Below are 19520 nucleotides of genomic sequence, written 5' to 3' on the forward strand. Positions count from 1 at the left end.
ACGAGGGACAGTTACAAACAAACCCAGCAGCGCAGGGACAGCCCAGGAACGCCAGCAGGCCCTGCAAAATGTGGCGTCTCCCCCCGAAGCGTCCTCGCGAACGAGCCAGCGCCACGACCCCACGGATTCCACTGGCATTTCCCCGAGCCGCCCGGAACATTCCATCAGCAAGACTTTCACCTTCAACAATTAGCATTTTTTTATACAACTGTAAGCTTCAGGTAATGCCTGACAGGTTGGCATTATCATTATTTCCAGTCTGCAGATGAGTAAACAGAACCTGTATTGAGATGAGTGAGAATTATATGCAAAGTACGGATGCGTGCACTCGTGGGTTTGATCCTCCTGGAGGAAACTGCTAATGGGGGTTAGAGGCACAGGATGCTTAAGTTAGCTCGCTAATTCTCTAGCAATTCGCTTTGGAACCAGGAAAAAATCATTAAATCCTGCTTTTGCTAAAGTATAAAACGAGGATAGGAATACTTACCTCCTTCCCCATTGGCAAGGAAGGGAAAGGGCTGAAAAGGCAAAGTTAACAGCTATGCTCAACACTGAGGAGATTCAGAAAGATGTTAGGACAGGTCAGCTACTGTAAGGTGGTGTGTCCTCAGTTCACAAACCCTCTTTGAAAGCACCATGGAACTCAGAAAACCACATTTATTTCCAAGCTGCCATTCAGTGATGCTCAGACCTTGTAACAAGCTTCCCTTCCCAAAACCATTCCAGATGTGTCCTTAGCCAAGCATCTCCATGGAGGTTGTCTCTTCAGCAGGGTTCTGCCCTTGCCAAAGCCTGACTGTAAGAAACAACCAACAGCAGCGATTCCACCCAACAACGCCTGAGATGTGTCTTAAACAATTCCAAAAGAACAGTTTGAGATCCCAGCTATGGATGGGGTGAGGTGCTGGCTCAGTGACATCTTCCTCAGTCGCCACGTAACCTGTGTGAAACTCAGCCAGCCCAAAGCAGCAGCTCCCTGCCTCCCCAGCTTCCAGCCAAGCCCTCAAATGTCTGGGGCACTTTCTCTGCAGAAAGCTGCACTTTGAATCTCAAGCAGTAAAATCCTTTGGTGTCATCTCCTCTCAGAAGATTCAGGCTCCTACCCCCATTCCTTTGAGCTTTCTTTTGTTTTTGGGCTGTCATAAAGAAACTACTTGATTACAGCATTTTGAAAGTGAGCTCGAGATGACAACTGAAGAAGCTGCTTTGCATTTTCTTAATGACCGGAAAAACCAACATTGTTTAAAGCATTTCTCACACACCTGGCTGGAAAACAGGAACGATGGCATTACGTGAAGGGCAACTACAAGAAATTACTTTCACCATGTGCTCCCCAGCCCCAAACACTGCTCAGCACCGAGGGAAAGCACCTGTATGGGGGTAACAGCCCCCCAACTTAGCTTCTTACTTCATCATTAAAATGTACCCCAAGCAGAGCCAGCAAACACATCAGTGTGACCCCAGACCAAACACAGAGCTGGCTTAGCACTTAAACCCTCGTGTAATTATTAAACTTATGGCTCATGAAATGTTTGGAGTCAAATCTCCATTTTAGCTCTGTTTAAGCACTGTGGGTTTCACTGCAGGAGAGACACGTTACAAAACCCTCTGTAAGGAACCAGAAATAACCAGAAGGAGGGGTGGGTGTGGGTGTTGGGGGGGATGTGGGGGGAGCTGTTTGTTTTAAAGGTTAATAAAAATAGCTTACAGGTAAATTAGTAACTCCAGGAATGTACAGCAGAGCAGCTTTACATGGTGAGCAGTATGAATATATAAAGGTTTAAGTGCCCTTTTTACTCCTTCAGGGTTGGAGGCACCATCTCAGGCCGGGTCACTGTGCCCAGGGCCTGGCATCAGCCACGCTGCCACAGCAAGCCCAGGGCCATGGAAAAGGGTACTGTAAGCCAATAATAAAAACTCTCCACAGTCACTGGAGGATGAGAAACAAATGTCTCAATTTGCAGCAGAAGGTATTTGGGTTAGGCACTGGAAACGATCCCATCTTGCCATGGACACTTACACACTGGAACTGATGGTCCAGAGGGAGAGCTCTCCCTGCCCAAGGAGGTTCAGGGACAATGGGCTTCCTTTCCTTCCCTCCCCTCTCCTGGGCCAGACACGTACCAGACACCTCCTGAAATTCCTTCCAGCCTTATTTGCTGTGATTTCTGTCAAATTTGCCCACTTGTGCATAAAATAAGCAAGCTATGAGAGATCAGATTCAGCGTCTGATTTCAGCCTTTTCTTCCCAACCTCTCCTGAACTTCCATCTCTGGACAGACTCGGTGGCAGTTCTGAGTCACCTCTCAATAGCTCAGAGAGCCCAAGGCTCATCCACGTTATACGACACCGGAGAGAGAGAAACAAACAACAGGGCTTCCTGCCTTTCCAAATATTTACAGAAGGCTGCAATGTTTTGGTTTTACTCCTGTGCAGAGTAAGATCTTCAAAGAGGAATTTCCTTGAAATTATCAAGCCCCTGAAAGCTCTCCCAGGTTATCCCCACAGCACATTGTTGGCTGTGGAAGACACCAGGAGGTTTTAAAGTTGAACATATCCCACTGCCAAAAGGACACACAGCACTGCAAACTCTGCACAATCATTTAGGACCTTGGGCTTGTGAGTATTTCCGAAACTCTTTCGGTACAGTAATAAACACATTTGGTTTGTTAACTAATTCAAGGCACTGGAACTGACAGAATAATTAATCCTCACTGCACTCTTCCATGCCTGTTTTTCATGCTGCGGAATCGTTACGGAGCAGCACAGCAAACCCCCAAGGCTCCAGGGCAGCAGCAGAACAGGCTGTGAGCAGCTCCTGGCACCCAAACTCTTGTTTAACCCATCCAACATCACTGCCTAATTCGACTCCAGTTCCCAGACACTGCTCCAAGCAGGTTGTTACGTGTAACAAACACACAAACAACTGTTACCACTGTTTACTTTCCACTTAGCAAGTGAGGTGTTCTTCCATTTGCATTACCTGCTCCTGTGAATCCCAACTAGTCCAAGAGATCATCAGGATCACGCTCTCATTATGGAGAATAAAAGACATGAACTCCTGTTTGCTCATCTCTCTTCACACTCCCCCCCGTCACACAATTCCAGGGATCAGCCAGTGCAAGAGACAGCGTGAACAAAGCAAAGCGAGGCCGCTGGAAGGAATAACAAGCAGGCACTTCCCAGCAAGTTGATTTCCTGATAAGAACCTGCTCCAGCTCCAAACAAGAAAGGGAGGTCCAACCTGAGCGCTGGGAGAGGAGTCAGCGAGGAGAAATCACGTCCCTGAACTCACCAGAAGGAAGCCGTGCTGGTGAGCAGCGCACATGCCATGGCACTGGGAACGAGCCGGGAAGGAGAGAAGGAGAGGTGATGACTTCATCAGAGGCAGCGAGAAAGAGAAGTATGACTGGAATGCCAGAGCAGGCAGCAGCACCGGGAGACACGGCAGGAGCGCAGGTTCCTGCTCCCACCGCCCGGACGTGCCGAGGGAAAGGAGACTTTGGAGCACCGCGGAACTTCTCCAGATGGGCTGGAGGTGATGCAGGGAATCACGAGCTCTCCAGAAGCAAGAGCCGGTGGGAAAGGTGCCGCAGGCAGCCCTGGAGAGGTCAGGCTGCTCCCGAGCTCGGCGCTGAGCTCCTCCCTGTCCTGCCCCACCGGGCACTGCCCGGCATCGCAGGTGCCCCAGCGCCTGCCAGGGTGGAGTTTCTGTGAAACCAGAGGGAACAGGAATTACCGGTCTCCTGCTCAAACAATTACAGGCCGTGAATTAATTTTATTGCTTAATGAATTTAGGTGTTATTCCTCTAATTTCTGCATTATCTAATAAGTCCTTATTACAAACCCAAGAGAGGAGAGGAGGAGGCACGGTGACAGTGATTTAACATGGCTCACGGTAGCATTTACAAATTAAGAAGAATCCCCGGAGAACAGGTATCTGTGGTGTCTGTGTGATTCCATATACTCAGGAGAGGCTGCAGAAAAATCTACATTTCAGACAGCTTTGGGTGGCCACAGGAGCCTGGGAAAAAAGACGGATCTTTAGTCTGAATCCAAATGGGGATTTGGAAGGGAATAGAGGCACTTTTAAAAAGCGGAACAGACAACGACTGAAAATGATAAACACTGAGCTGAGCCAACTTTCCCCTTCACGAGGCGTGAAGGACTTTGAGTGGGAAGCAGAGATGTCTGATTTCCAGTGGCAAAGGAGCTGTGAGAGGTGATGAAAGCCCTTCCTGCTCCCATCAGCTGGCCCGGGGATGCAGCTGCAGGGCCACCTTTCGTGGTTCAGTTACCTGCAGAAGAGTTTATTGGAATATATCCCCCAGAGCCCTGCTGATCCACAGAGAATTCCAGCCAATCCCTGCAGCAATATCAGAACCATACAAAATTAATTAAAAGCCAAACCTTTATTAGGCAATAAAATGGGCTTTTAAATGAAAATGGTCATGAAGCAGAAGTGAGGGCAGGTGCTGGTGCCCTCTGAACAAGCAGACTCCTCTGAAAGCAAAGCTAATGAACACAGAGAGGGTGTTCTCCAGGCTAAGGGAAGTTGTGTCGCCCCCTCTTCTCACTTTAGAATAAAATGATTTCTTTTTGCATCTTAGAATCTGTGGTTTAAACATTCATAAACTTCCACAAAGCCCAGCAATCCCCCTGGCTGTACCCACAACTCTTCCACATCAGAACCACTGATTTATTCCCCACTCATTTCATGCTCCAAGCAGAAATAGTTGCACATTTTCTCATGCTCTCATGACCTTTCCAGACAATTAAGGACACTGTTTACAGACCTACAGCTTGTAAAAACCCCTCTCCCTTATCTAACTGTTTACATACAGAACAAAAAAATAAATTGGGATCATTACTTGCCTTCTGGACAACACTGGCACAAAATACTTTGAATTAAACAACTGAGTCTATGCCTATAATTAATGCTCCCCACGGCAATTACACCAAACTGATCCAGATTCTTACCAGTACCTTTGTTTTCCCCACAGGTGACTTCAGTGTTACAAGCACCACATTCAGTGTGTCTCTGATAACTGTGCCCCTGCCTAAAAGCAGCAAAAGGCACCTGAAGCACCACTCAGAGCCACAAAATTCTCTGCAGCTCCAAGAACAGTGGCTGGAACGGTTGTGTGAACTGAAAAGCCTTGCTAGAAATGGTTGGAATACAGAAAACAATTCCCAGAAAACATCAGAACACACTGGTTCCCTCAGCTAAAATCTGTTACCATCTTCTCTCAAAGTGGGATAAGAACTCCTGAAAGAGCTTTTTCTTTGTTAAATAATGATTTGGACTGACGCTGACCTTTGCCACGGCACGCTGTGCACTTTAATGGATTTCCCCTCATCTCTGTGTCAGGTTCCTGGATACTGTGGATTTAATATTCCTCATCCTGCTCCTGAGCCAGTGCTATTAATGGCTCTTGAATCTAGTACTGAAAAAAGCTCTGCTATTTTCCTGAGTACTTGATATGTATCTACTCCTCTATTTTCTGTTACCCAGGGAGAGAACTCTTCTCCCAGCAGCTGCCACGGTGCTTTCTGACGTGTGCAAGCAGCACAGACTCCTCTCCTGACCTCCCGCGGGCTCTGGCCGCCGGGTGCCGCAGCCCGTCTCTCCGGGAAAGCTGAGGTGGGATTTCCATCCCGGGATAAGCCGTGCCCTCTCCGGCAGGGGATGCGTGTGACCGCCGCCATCCCGGTGCCTCACTAGATGGAGCTGGAGGCCCTCGGCTGGCCAAGCGCTCGCAGCCCCGAGGCAGCAGCAGCGCTGGGAATTCTCCGGCCGTGCTCCGGCTGCTGGGGCGTTTGATGGTCAGTGGAGTTAAGAGCGATTTCCCTGCACTTTCCCTGCGCTTTCTCTGCATTTTCCCTGCTGTGGAGACATCCCAGCACAGCCGGGCACTCTGACAGACACCCAGGGCAAATCCTGCCCCCCAGAAACCCAGGGGGAACACATCCTTTACCTGAGACAGATTAAATGTATTCGTCAAGGAAAAATCCCTCTCCGAGGGCGAAAGGGAAAGAAGAGAATAGCACTAATGGGAAAGGAAAGCTGAGGTAATCCTCACCGTGAGGGGTCTGAAAATAGAGCAACTTCTGAGGTCTCCAGGCCTGGAGCCCAGATCAGACCCACGTGCACAAGGCACAGCTGCAGGTCCCCAGACCTGGTGCCAGGGATGGAACACAAGGCATCCAGAAAATGACCCTCCCTTTCAAAAGACAAACAGCAAATCATGCTGATTGAGCAGCCTGTAGTACAAACTCCATTTTACTGTCTGGTATTTCTTAACTAGATATGTGTATATATATTTGGTATTTTTATTCTTTCTTTATTAGTCTCTGAAATAAAATATGTATGATATTTATCTTCCTCCGCTATGGTATCCACAGAACAAATTCCTCCTCTGCTAACGGCATATCATTAGGAGCCTTTTCTCCGGGGTGAAATTGAAATCAAGCTCAGACTTAAAAAATACATCAGCAAAAGCTGAAATCCTGTCCCGGTTGGGGGCCAGATCGTGGCGACTGCCAATAGCCTGGTGAAAGTGGAAAGGATGATAAAGTGAAGTGGAACATCAGCTTCCTCCCATGCGATGATAAAGACAAGCAACACGGAGTGTGGAGAACAAGGAGCCAGCTCTGGGGAGATTTAAATTAGGCTCATCCATCACGCTGAACCTTCCTGCAAAGATTCTGCTCTGTCACCACGCGCTTCCTTGCAGCACTTTATCCACAGAGGCAATCTGAGGGCAAGGAGAAACTTCCACACTCTGCAATTCCCGTCCCTCTCACCTCCCTGTCACCCGGACACACCGCCCAGGACAGGGCTGCTGGGGGCTTTCCCCAGAACTGACCTGGGCAGCTGAGCTGAGCGGGCCAGAACAGCTCCCTTCACACAGAGCACCCTCAGGAGAAAGGAAAACTTCACACAGTTCATTCCCAGGCCATTTTTCCAGCCGTGCATGGTGGCTGCTGGAACAGGTTTGTACTGGTAAAATGCAAATTACATAAATAAATACTTAATTTATAAGCATGATTCATCAGAGGTTTCATCTTCTACAGCGAAGAAACAGATGTTCTATTGATGGCACTTCATTAGAGAGATAAATGGGGTCACACATGTATCTCTGTTCACATCCATCTGCATAACAGACCAAACATTAAGATTTGAATTTCACAGGGTGCATGTGGCTCTCAGAGAGCCTCAATGCCCAGAGCCAGCTCACCCACCCCAGACTGCCTCAACAGCCAGGGAAATGTAACTCTGCTCAGGAAGGCACAAGGTTGGGATTGAACACTGCCTATTTAGGAGTTTCACTGGAAGAACAATTCACAGAAGAATACTGGATTTGAAGTAATGGATGGCAGTGAATTTTGGTACCCACCAAAATACAGTATCTGTCATGAGGAAACAACTCAAAGCAGCAGTGACAGCAAAGTCTGGAAGCACTGCTCCTTCTCCAGTTCAAGTTAGGGAGGGTTAGGGTTGGGGACAGGGTTAGGGGTAGCTGAGAGGGATTTTCTGCTTTTCCAGACGTTAATATAAGAGGCCTCAGAGTTCCCCTAGCAAACAGAAACAAGTCTCCTGCACGTTACATTATATGCATATATTAATACACATTAATAGAAGATAATGCTTATAAAATGAGTGTTATTTTTCGCACAGCTGCTGTGCCTTTGCTGTGTGTGGATGTGAGTGTGTGCACAGGCAGCTGTGTCAGGCTCAGCAGCTCTGCACACCTGGGCAATGCACCCCTGTGCCCAGAACCCTGCTGAGAATCCATCCCTGCTCACTGCTGTTCCCCATCCATCTCTGCTCTGGCTGCTCAGACTCTCTTAGCAATTGTTTCACTATTAGGAATTGCGGAATGTAAATCCTAATTTATTGTGACTGATCCTTTTATTTCCTCTGGGGGTGGGTGGGTATTTCTGCTCCTCTCCCACAAACCTGCTCTGCAAACACTCGCAGGTGGCAGCTGCACACACTCACTGCAGTTTTCAAGCAAACAACACCAGTGCCAATGAGAGACAAGAAACATTAAAAACCAGTCGTGTTTTCACTTCCCAACCTATTTTTGAAACAGGAGGGAGCAGGGGGATGTTCTTACCTACACCAACACTGACATTTGCGTTTTCCATCCTAAAAAATATGCCTAAAAGTTCTGTGTTGGAATTTCTCCCTCCACTCCTGCCCTGCAGTCACTCTAAAGAGCAAATGGGCACTTGAACAGCAACCCTGCAACCCTGCAGAACAATTCAGCATTTAGTGACCAACATCACCCTCCCGGGGAGGTTAATGCACCCCACAGCCCTCTCTGAGATTTCGTCTTGGTGTTCACCCAAATTTCAGTTGATCCTAGAAGCAGAGTTATGTAAATGAACACCAAATGTTCTCACTTCAAACGCACCAGCCCCATCAAAATGTGTTCTTGTCTAAGGGTATAAAGGTAATAATTGGTAACCTCTGACTGCTAAAAATGTAAAGGGAAAATATCTTTCATTTAAAACATGCTCGTTTGGTTACCATGGACACTGCTTAATCATGAAGGATGACTATTACTTGTTCCTATAGAAACCAAGAAGCTTAAGAAGCATCCTGTAATTTAACTCCAAACGCCAAATTTTACAGCAGTCCACCTATTACCACATTTGGATACTTCAGAACAAGCCCAGGCTTGATCTCTGACTCTAAAAGAAATTCAGCGATGCAGAAATGCTGTAAGAAACCAAAAATATGAGCACATAAGGTACAAAAGAAACTTGCACTTCACATAAATTGGTTTCTTCAAAAGGAAACATTAAGTGCTCAGCATCTGAGGATTTCTCTTTCAGTGCAAATGTTAACGAAGCAAAACTTTGGTCATCTTTATTCTTGTCAGTGAAGTCCATACAATTGCTGAGCATGTTTTTCCTCCAACTGAATGCTTCAATGCTCAACTTAAGATGAACTTCTGGAGCAGTGTGAGAGCCTGGGATTCCTAATGAGCCCCCAGGAGCTGCTCGTGGTCCCAGCCTGGCTCTCCAAACCAGACCTACAATAAAAACATGCCCCTCACGCAAGGGAAAAAACCAATGGACAGCACAAACCTGCAAAATTCAGGCCATGTGCTGCTCTAACCAGTCTTTTAGAGTTTATGCTCATTAATAAAACCACAACACTTGTCTGGCATTGCTCATCACCTCAAAGCTTTACCCTCAGCACCAAAGAAACATTTGTCAGAATCTCTCTCCTGTGTAGGTCTGGGGGAGAAAAGCTTCCAGATATTACCTGTGGCTGACACTGCTCCTTGACCCTCACCAGCTCTAGATGGGGAACGGATTCACAGTTCACAAAAAGCCATCCATTTTTCCATTCCCTGATTCCCAAAGCCTCACCTGAGGCTGCACAAACCAGTGCCAGGAGTTGGGAGTTCTGCGGCTGGTGCAGCTTTTTTCACAAGCATACACACAAACACACAAACAATTAGTGTCTGACTCTAAAACATTCTCTGGAGTGTTGCAAAGGAAAGCAAACAACTCTCAGTAGTATATAAGCTGAAAAAAGCAAAACTGATAAAGCCCAAATGAGAACATTCCCTGACCCAGCTCGTTCCCATCTCTATTGAGAGCAGAGTGAATTAAAGGATTAGAGAGTGCCTTCAGTGCAATAACTTAGGGGATTAGTGGCACACCAGAAGACCTTCAAGGGAAATACAGGTTTAAAAGCTTTAAAAGGCAGCTCTGTGTCTAAATTGTTTGGACTGCCACAGCTGTAAGGAGACAAACTTACTCTAATACATGAGTGATCATGAAAAGTCTGCTGAAACCCCTCGAAGCATGTTTTTGAAAGCAATTCTAGTTTGGACTCAGACCAGGGTTTTTAACCTCATTCTCATTTAGTACCTATGGCTTGTAGATAAAAACTCATTCCACATTACTCAAGAGCAAATCTGCCACTTAATTCCTTTCAGAGCAGTCAGCCCCTCTCAGGAACACTGTCAGGGGAAAAGGAGGGGACTACCAGGAGGAGAGGGCTGCAAACAGAGATAAAGGAAAGGATGAGCAAAAAGTGACAGTGCTCCTCAGAGATTCCCACTGGGGTTTCCCAGGGGAACTTTTACAACTTGGTTCATTTTTGATCTCGTAGGGATTTCTCACAGAGAACACTCACTGAGTGTGGATGTTCCTGCATTTCTGACGTGTCTGGAGGAGGTGGGGCAGGTCAGGGTTTGCTGGAGGAGCAAAGGGAATCGAGGCACTGCTGCCACTTCGCTCCTGCTCAAGGGTCAGTCAAATAAATTTGCCTGCAATAAATTCACTCTAAATTTTTGCTTATTAAAGGGATTCTGAGATTTAAGCATTGTTTAATATCAAAACAATTCCAGAATTCCTCCACCACGCACCACTTCCCAAGTCATTAAATTTAGTCTCGATTTTTACTAGACAATGAAGCATTGAACAAACACAGCAAAGTCTCAGCTGGAGCACGGGTGCTAAAAATAGCACAGCTGCCAGTGAATATTTCCTATAAACAGCACAGCTTTAAACATTTTGCATATCTTTTCTATGGGCATCTGTCAGCCATGCTGTTAAAATTTCAATGAAAGACTGAAAGACTTCTGTGGTGAAACAGAAAATGCCACAAAAGAGACTTGAAAAACAAAGCAGTGATCATTAAAAAGTGCAAAGCAGGAAGGTCTCCTTTTCCTGGCATTTAAAAGACACCACCCTTGGAAAAAGAAAAAAACCAAGCCTATTGCTAATATTTATTACTGGGCTCCTCACTCGCCTGCTCCCAGCCCTTAAATGAAAAACAAAGTCCTGCAGAGATGGAAAGGGAGAAATTCCACCTGGAATTCCTTGTCTAACATCGTTTTTTGTCAACGAGCTGCAGAACAGATTTTCAGCTAGGAAAGATTAGTGAGAGGTGAGTGCAATTTCAGTTGGCTTTAAATATAATAAAACCTCCTTAGTTGTTATGTCACTCTGGGACATGCTGGGACAATTTTCCCTTGTCCCAAGCGAGTGCCTGAACCTCCAAGGTATTGATTATTTGCGTATAAGCCGATCTCTCATTTATCACTTAAAAGGTTTTGATTTCATCAAACAGAGAAAGAAAGACTAAATTCCAGCTGTTTTCAACAGATGTGTATCTGAATAGCCTGTGCTGAGAAAAAAAAAACCCAGCCTGACCTTGGCCTCCCAGCTCAGTGTTCGGTGCACTGAAATTCTGGGTTTTGCTGAAGATCAGTCAGTTTTCTCTTCACAGCAGCCAACAAAGGAAAGAAGAAGAAAGCCTGTTTAATAAAAATCCTTTTCATAAAACACCTTGAAAAGCATCTGTGATAAACAGAACACAGAGCAAGACATTTAAGTCATAGGCTGACAGAGACAGAAGGATCAGGAACACTAAACCTTCGAGATCAGGAACTCCAATGTTCTCAGATTCTCAGGGCTTTGATGCCAACTGATTGCCTGCAGAGTTTTACACAAGAAAGCCCTGAAGCCAAAGCTGCATTTGGCTCAGAGATGGGACCGTGAATGGAGCACCGTGAGCAGTTTCTATCAGCAAAGGCAATTTTCAAACCACTTCCCACTGACCCCAATTCCTTCAACCATGAGTAAGGAGAAGCAGAGAGAGATCCTGGAGACAGCCACGGACCCGAGCGCAGCCACAAGCAGGGGCTGCTGTCACTGAAAATTCTCCTTCTCCCCTCTCTGCCTCCCAAGTACCTTCCGCTACATCAGAGGGGTCACCCGGGAGTAATTATAATTACTGCCATGATTCCTCCCGCAATCCCACACGTCTCTGAGCTGAACAGATGGTCCAAGGATTCTGCAGGTAGTTTTTTTATCTAACTAATGTTTACCTGCAGCATGTCCTGACTCTCTGTGGAGAGCAGAGCCGGGGGTTTCAGGCACTGTGCTCATTCCAGCAGAGATTACCAGAGCAGTGAATCCTGTCTGCTTTACCCACCCTCAAACTGCCACGGTTTAAACGTGCTGGAGGCAGGATCCCACCAGCCTCCTCAGAGCAGCCTTCCCCTCCTGCTCGGCTCTGCCCTCCCCACCAGAGTCACCGTTCAGATACTCCAGCCTGGGCCTCCCAAAGGGGCAGAGTGACAAACACACGGAAATGTGATGAATGTGGTGAAGGCACCGGGGCTGACCAGAGAGCTCCAGAACAGAGGATGCCATCACATGAACCATTGAACAAGCTGCTATCACTGCCCACAGTTCAAAGTCCGGGACGTTTTTCCGCACTCTGCAGCAGACCGGCTCCATCTGGAGTCCCAACACAAAGCTCTTCCCTCCTTCCCTCAGATCCTTGCACAGAAGATGCAGACTCTGCTCACTTTGCCCGGCTGAAAGCACCACAGCAGCTCTTTCCTGAGGGAGTGGCTCTGTCTGCACCTCAGGAAGCAAAACCCATTTCCCAAATTGGGTCTCAGCCCTCCCAGAGCTGTGTGAGCTGTAACTGCAGCCTGACTTTTCCTGCTGCTCCTGGGGCGGGATGGGATCCATCCCTCCACCCCTACCGAGGGCAGGCAGCAGCAGCAGTGTCAGAAGGGCAGGTGTGGGTGGGTGGCACTGCCACTGGGGGGAGAGTGGGCCGTGGCAGTAGATAAACACAAGTTTTCAGACACAGCTCTGTGTGTTCACAGCCTGCTGGATACAAACAGAGGGGGCTGGAAGAGGCTCACAGCGAAGGCAGCACCTCAGACCCCTGGGGGCTCCAGCCTCAGCTGCAGCACACTCCTCATCCAGGAGGGATGGAGCACAGGGAATGGTCCCACACCAGGACAGGGATCCTGAGCCAGCAGAGGTCTTCTCCTCCCAGGTAAATGTGTAAGAATTGCTCGACCCCCAGCAGGCTCCCTGTCCAAAAGCATCTGCTAAGTGACATCCCTTGGAAAAGATCAACTTGCAGGTATCACTGCTCCTCCAGCAGAGCCACAGCTCACCTGAGCCCTGGGGGGATCTTGGCAAAGGGTCCAGAGGCTGCAGAGTGCAAAAACTGCCAAGAGGATGTCTGGGAAACATACACGTGGCAAAGCAGACATTGCCAATTCCTGTGAAGTAACTTCAATCTGCCAGAATTTATGGCAACCTCCCACTAAGGATTCCTGATCGCTGAGAATCCCAGCCAGAGACAGCAAACTCCACTGAGGATCAGCCTTTGAGGGGGCCCTCAGCTCCTTCCTTCCCCCAGACTTGCAGGGTTTGAATTCAACATTACATCACCCCCAAAATCTAGAACCTCCCTCTGACTTCTGCATTTTCCACAGCCCCCAGACACCTACAGCTCATCAATCTTCCAGTGGGAACAAAGCTGCTAAGGAAAGTATTCCTGCTGCATTATCCCAGCACTTCCATCACCCTGCCCAGCCTGGACCAAGCCCCCTGTGCTGTGTGACACCACCACAACAAAACCAGATCAAAATAAAGAGAAAATTCTCATCCAGCTTTGCAGATCCCTTTCAGATTTACAGATAAGAGGAGCTCAGCTAGGCTGAGAGGTAGGAAACTCAGAGACAACACAAAATACTCCAGGAGAGATCAACAGCAACATGATTTCAGCTGGTTCAAATCCAATTTCTTACAAACTTTCGGGCTGATTCCCATATCCATCAAATCTGCCTGTATATTCCTCATGTTCCTGACAAATGATGCCATTAAGTTCACATTGGGTTACCTAAACGAAACTAAACACATTTAGTTTGTCACAGTAACTGAAATGACAGTAAAATATTTTGGTTTTACACAGCACACCAATAAAGAGGGAAAGAGAACCGGGATATGTTTGGGAGTTTACAAACACTCCTCCCTGACAGGCAAAACAACAAAAAAAAATCGTGCAAAGAAAACCACTGTCTGCTTAAAGGAAAAGCTGAAGCTCAGGGACTGATTTAGCTTCCTATTGTTTTCTCAGCAATGATTCAAAGTCCTTAAAATTGTCCTGAGTGCCAGGAAAAGAGGAAAGAGGACATTGCACTGAGCCAAATCTTGCAGTGCTGGAGCTGGGTTTAAAATCTGCTTCATAAATCAGAACTAACTCCAGTGAGACAAGTCCAAGCCTGGATTTGCACAGACACCTGACGGCTGTAAAGTTGCATTTGTGCTTTTTATTCACACAAAAACAAGAAAAAGGGAATTATTTTCAGTTAATAGCTTTGATTAGGCTCACAGCATGATAAATATACCAGGACTGCCAGACTGGAGGGCAAACACAACCCTCCCCTCCTTTCTGAAAAAATTCAATAGGAAAAGACTCACATACTCCCACTTTTTGGCTGCTTTAACGACAAGGAAAAGAACCAATAAACAGTTATTTCACAGTAGAAGAGAAAGGCAGAATAGCTTGTTTTAAAAATGCAACTGGGTCAGTTGCTGCCTCCAGTAGAAGGAACGGGCTGCCTGTGCCCTACAGAAGCATCCCTCAGCGGATCTCCCTCCTGCTGGTGAGGACAAATAGGCCCTTTTAGAGCAGGGTTTTTTAAAGTGCAGAGTGGTTTGGGGCTTCAAGTCCCACAGGTTTCTGCAGTGCCTCGGGAGCACAATCTTTAGGCTCTTTGGAAAATCCTACCCCTAAACTGTTGTCAGCTTTGTCATCCCAACCCCCTGGTGACACCGGGCTCATGAAGAACAAGAAGTTGCAGCAATACATCTCTGCAGACACACTCCATTTCCTAAGCACGGCTTTTCAAAAGCCCTGCAAGCATCAATTAGGCCTCCAAACATCTCGGAGAAGCAGCTCCCGCAAAGCTGACCCGCGGTTAGTCGGAAAGCCTGGCTCAGTGACAGCACACGGGGTTAGAGCAGCCACGCCTGGCCCGATCCCTCGCACACTGACCTTGTGCAGAGCCCGAGCCGCTCCCGGGGCTCGGGGCCAGTGCCCCTCCTGGCCCGGCTCATCCTCACCTACCTACGGCGCTACCGGGCAGCGGCAGCGGGCTGTGCACGGCAATTAAAGAGCTCGCAATTACCCCTGCTAAGCCTGTTCCGGCTGCGGGATCTGCTTCGCTGTCTCTGAAGTCGTGACCTCCGGAGCAGTCGGTAGTAGTAGGACGGTCTCCCAGAACTTTTCCTGCTGTTCATGGACATTTTTGGATCTATTTTACACACGCGCGCACATGCAGGCACAGGTTCGCTCTCCCCTCTGGCACAGGAGGAAACGGTCCCAGCGTATTAATGAACTGGAGGGTGGTTCTTTGGAGTGGAAGGGGAGAGGGGGGAAGAGGAACTCTTCACTTGACACATTTAAAAAGAAAAACAACGAGAAAACATAAAAGAGAGAGAGAGAGAGGGAAAAAAAAGCAGGCGGCACCGGAGTGCATGTCTCAGCTGAGGGAGGACTCGCAGAGAGCAAGATAAACTGCGCTAACAACTCCTGCCCCCAAAAAGATAAGGCTGCCGGAGTAGGAATAGGAAGCCAGAGCTGGCCTGGGCTCCTGAAACGTGAAGCATAGGCTGGAAGAAATCCTGGACTGGATCGTCTCGGCCAGACAGCACCGTGTGATCAAAGCGTCCCGGACGATTGGCAGCTCCCCGCGCAGCGCAGCGCGGCCCCGGCTGATGGCCGGGACGGGGCTGCGGCTCTGCTGCGGGAGCGATCGCGGGGAGGCTGCGCTGGGGAAGGGGAGAATGATTTCCTGGCCATGGGACACATGTTAATAATCATCATGGAGCAAAAGCCCCGGAAAATAAAGTGAAATTTGAGAGGGGAAAACTTTAATTAGAAGTTGAATGAACAGAGCTCCAGACTCCCCTGGAGGCCCATTTCCTTTCAACATTCAAACTGAGTTATAGCACATCCCACAAATTAGAGAAAGGGCCTATTTACCATTTGGGTCCTGATGGCATCGGAGATTCTGCCTCCGGCTCATATTGCTCCATAAAATCACATTTCAATGGGCAGAATTAACACTTTAAGCCATGGAAGAAAATAAAACAATATATATACATATTAAACAGATTAAAAAATCACTCCACATTCACTGTTTCAAAAGGTCAGAAGTGAATTGTCCAGAATCCTGCATGTAAGCTCCTTCCCTCGCTGGCACAAAAATGACTCTGAAGGAAGAGTGAGAGAAAACATTTCAGAATGGTGGCCAAGAATTTAATGCGTGGCTGCTGCTTCTCCCAGGCTGGCAGGTAACAGAGAAACCTCATCCGAGTGGGATGAGCTGAAAACAACATCTGCACAATAACTCCCCGTGTTGTGTCCTCGGTTTGTCATTTTTCCCAGACTTCTGTGCAAATTTATCTTTGCGGTGTCTTATGACCAGACACGGGCTTGGCCGTGGATGAGCCCCGTTCCCCGGCAGCAGGAGCTGGAAAGCTTCCCTGGATTATCCTGTGTTGTATCTCCAGTAACAAGAGGCAGAAACTGTTCCGATTCAGCAACCGCACCGGGACAGGAGTCCCTTCCCCAGCACCAACCACCCTCCCCGATTTTAGGATTTCACACATTCCCACAGTCACGGAAAACATCACAACTCTCCACGAGCCGCCTTTTCCTATTCCCACCGAGAAATAAACGCACGCTGTGTGTCAGCTGGGAAATGCCCTTCCCGGAGGAGAACCCAAGCCTCGCTCTTCCCCGGAGTCCATGCCTGGTTTTGAGGCCACACGTGAGGAATTCGGCGCCAGCTTTCAGGCGGTGCAGGAATGAGCACTCGGGAGGGCAACGACAAGTTCGGGTCAAGGAGGCAGATCCCAGCTGGACAGCGGAGGCTCCCTGGCCCGGGAGGGGAACACCGGGACATCGCTCTGCGCTCCCACCGCATCCCGCAGCAAAGCCGGGCACGAAGGAAAAACCTTCACTGACTGCACATCTGCTCTCTTCTTCTCAGCCACAGTAATCTTCCTTTTCATATTTGGGTACATTAAAAAAAAAAAAAAAAAAAATACAGGGACTCTGTTTTCCAGATGAGCACAAACTCATCCTGTGCAGCTGATGCAATTCCCAAATGGAGCTGAGAACATCCAGGACACAGGGATGGGAAAGGCTGAAAATACTGAGGTTTGGTTAAAGATTTGCTGTAGATGAGAACCCAAATATTCAGGTGTGTCTCTGCAGTTTTGTGTCATAATAACTTGGATGAAAGCTCTGAAGAGAGTCTTATGCAATTATGCTCTTATCACTAGAAATGTCTTTAAAACAGCCTATCCAATTTACTTTTGTCATTCCCAATAGAAAAAAAATAAAAAATAAAAGGCACTGATGGAAATGAAAGTTTAAACAAAACCATTTTAAAAGCTCCCCCGAATTTAGATGATCTGAAAGGGGAAGTTTCGATTTTATTTAACTGGAGCTGGGTGACTCACGCTCAAAGCTCTGGGGATTCGGGACAGACAGGTGCTGGGGATCTCCTCAAGCTCTGAGAGGTGGGAATCCTCAGGATTTTTATTTTCAATCAGCCTGATACCTTCAGAAACACTCATAGGTGACCACGAAGCAGGAGAAGTTAATGAGGGACTATAAACTATATGACAAGAGAAAGCAGCCCTATAAAAAAACTTAAATAAATGGTTTGGAGTTGTGTTCCAGTTTTGCCAGCTTGGCTTTGTCTCTCTCTTAACAACAGTTTTGAAGGATTTAACTTCAGATGCTACAGAGCAGCAGGCAGGAAAATTAACAACCCACCTGGGGGGGATGTGACTGAGCTGGACCTTTCCAATTAATCCAACACTGCTCTGTTCTCTTCTTCTTTACTACTTTTTTTCTCTTTTTGAAAGCCATACCCTGACACATGTTCTGTGTACAGCAGAATCTGCCGCTCACAAACGTGGGATTATGAACTGCTCAGGAGAAAAGCTGACAGCACCAAATCTCTGTCTAAAATAACACATCCCAGTCTGGCTGCTCCCTCCAAAAGGCAGCTGGATGAGCTCAGTCACAGAGCTCCGCTGGATCTTTCAGGAAGAAGAGCAATTGGAGATAAATGTAGTAGTGATTTTTGGGGTGTTAACTCCTCCTCCCCAACACTGAACACAAACCTAACCCGTGGAGTTAAATCAAATACACGCCAAACTATGGTAAAATACCCAGTCTGAGGCACTGCTGGGCTTTAGCAGAGAACTCAGCACCCAGGGCTGATCTGGTGTCACCCACTGCTGTCACCCTCTGCTGCCACCCTGCCCTTAAACCTTCCTAAACCCAGATCCCTCAGAATTTACAGCAAGGAACTTGAGTTCCTTATTTCGAAGGTGAAAGTTTCCCTGCTCTGTCACTGGGGTCCAGCCAGCCCCAAACCCCCGAGCTGGACAGGTCAGAGGATGCCTTGACTTGTTCACACACAGAATTCATGGCTCTGAATTCAGGCTGCCTCTGAGACAGCCGCTTCAGGAACTTCATTTCAGTTTCCCAGATTTCTTTCATAAAGAAGTGAACTGAAGTTTTCAAAATTTAAACTTAACAAACAACAAAAAGCTCCCCAAAACTTCAACCAACTGAACAAGAAGTAGCTTTGGCTCAGCCAGCAGAGAGGAGTGGTGGGTATTAGCTTAATTTCTAATTTACAATAGGACAACGAACTGCAGACAAACCATCAAGAAATTGAATAAAAATCAGACTGCAACCCCAATTTCCCTGTCACATGCAAGCCCTCTGCGCCTGAAGAACGATCACATTCCTCCTGAAGTCGGAGGGAAAAGGAGGAAGGGAAAATCTGTACAAACGATCTCTTTTACAGCCCAAGAGAAACAGTGTTTGTCGGTGCTCGCAGACACTCTCTGTGTGCCCGCATGAATTTGCTCACCAGTCCATCGCAGACTCCAGTGCACTCCCAGCCTGGAAGATTTCCAGGCTTTTTGCCTCGAGGCTCCCAGGGATTCCTCAGCTCACAAGCAGAGCAGGGAGGAAGGTAATTTCCTTTGTGTGAGGAAAACTTAACTTTCAATGCAGCTGTACCAACACCAAAATCTTCCGTGACTTATTTGTTTGAAGACTCATGAAGGAAAGTTTCATACACACAATTAAAGTGAAGTAGTTCTTTTTAGTATTTTAAGAGCACACATAGGCAAAGTTTGCTTACTATCTGAGGTGGAATGTAGCAGCTTCTTGAGAGCCTTGCAACAAAATGGTTCATAGGCTGGAGATCAAAATGAGAATGAGCATTTACTTTAAATTTAGGTAGAGAATTCACTGCTCTCCATTTACTGAACGGTGTCATAGCCACCACAACACCATGGATTACTCTTGCTGTGTGTATGGGGATGAAATCCAAATGTAAATGAACAGCAGTCATTACATACTGTATAGATATTTAATGATATTAATGAGCAGAGGAAGCAGTGCCATGTGAAAAAGCAAGAGGAAGAATGTACATGATAAAAATGAAATATTAAATAAGTGTTCAGGCAGTGTGCTGGAAGTTAACCCAGGACACGAATTCTTTCAGCATCACCGTTCCCTCCACGCAGACTGTGCCTGTTGTTTACTGTCACTGTGGTCATTACACACCATGGCAGGGTGGAGATGCAAAGGAGGATCCATGTCCCATTGTTTTGGGTCTGCATCA

The 19520-nt window shown here is 47.3% G+C and overlaps 1 protein-coding gene across 4 annotated transcripts in view; it reads right to left on the reverse strand.

Annotated features, from left to right (window-relative positions):
- The window catches only part of DAB2IP (DAB2 interacting protein), a 160383-nt gene that overhangs the window by 113509 nt on the left and 27354 nt on the right, over positions 1-19520 (reverse strand). For 2 of the 4 annotated variants that reach the window (XM_040083699.2, XM_040083697.2), the window contains exon 1: positions 14982-15339. The exons of the other annotated variants lie outside the window; for them this stretch is intronic. In XM_040083699.2, the coding sequence (XP_039939633.1) occupies positions 14982-15099 (118 nt within the window). In that variant the 5' untranslated portion in view covers positions 15100-15339. Of the gene's footprint in view, positions 1-14981; positions 15340-19520 lie in introns of those variants that run through there. 4 annotated transcript variants of the gene reach the window in all.

The sequence above is a fragment of the Hirundo rustica genome, chromosome 20 (genome assembly GCF_015227805.2).
Source record: "Hirundo rustica isolate bHirRus1 chromosome 20, bHirRus1.pri.v3, whole genome shotgun sequence".
NCBI lineage: Eukaryota > Metazoa > Chordata > Aves > Passeriformes > Hirundinidae > Hirundo > Hirundo rustica.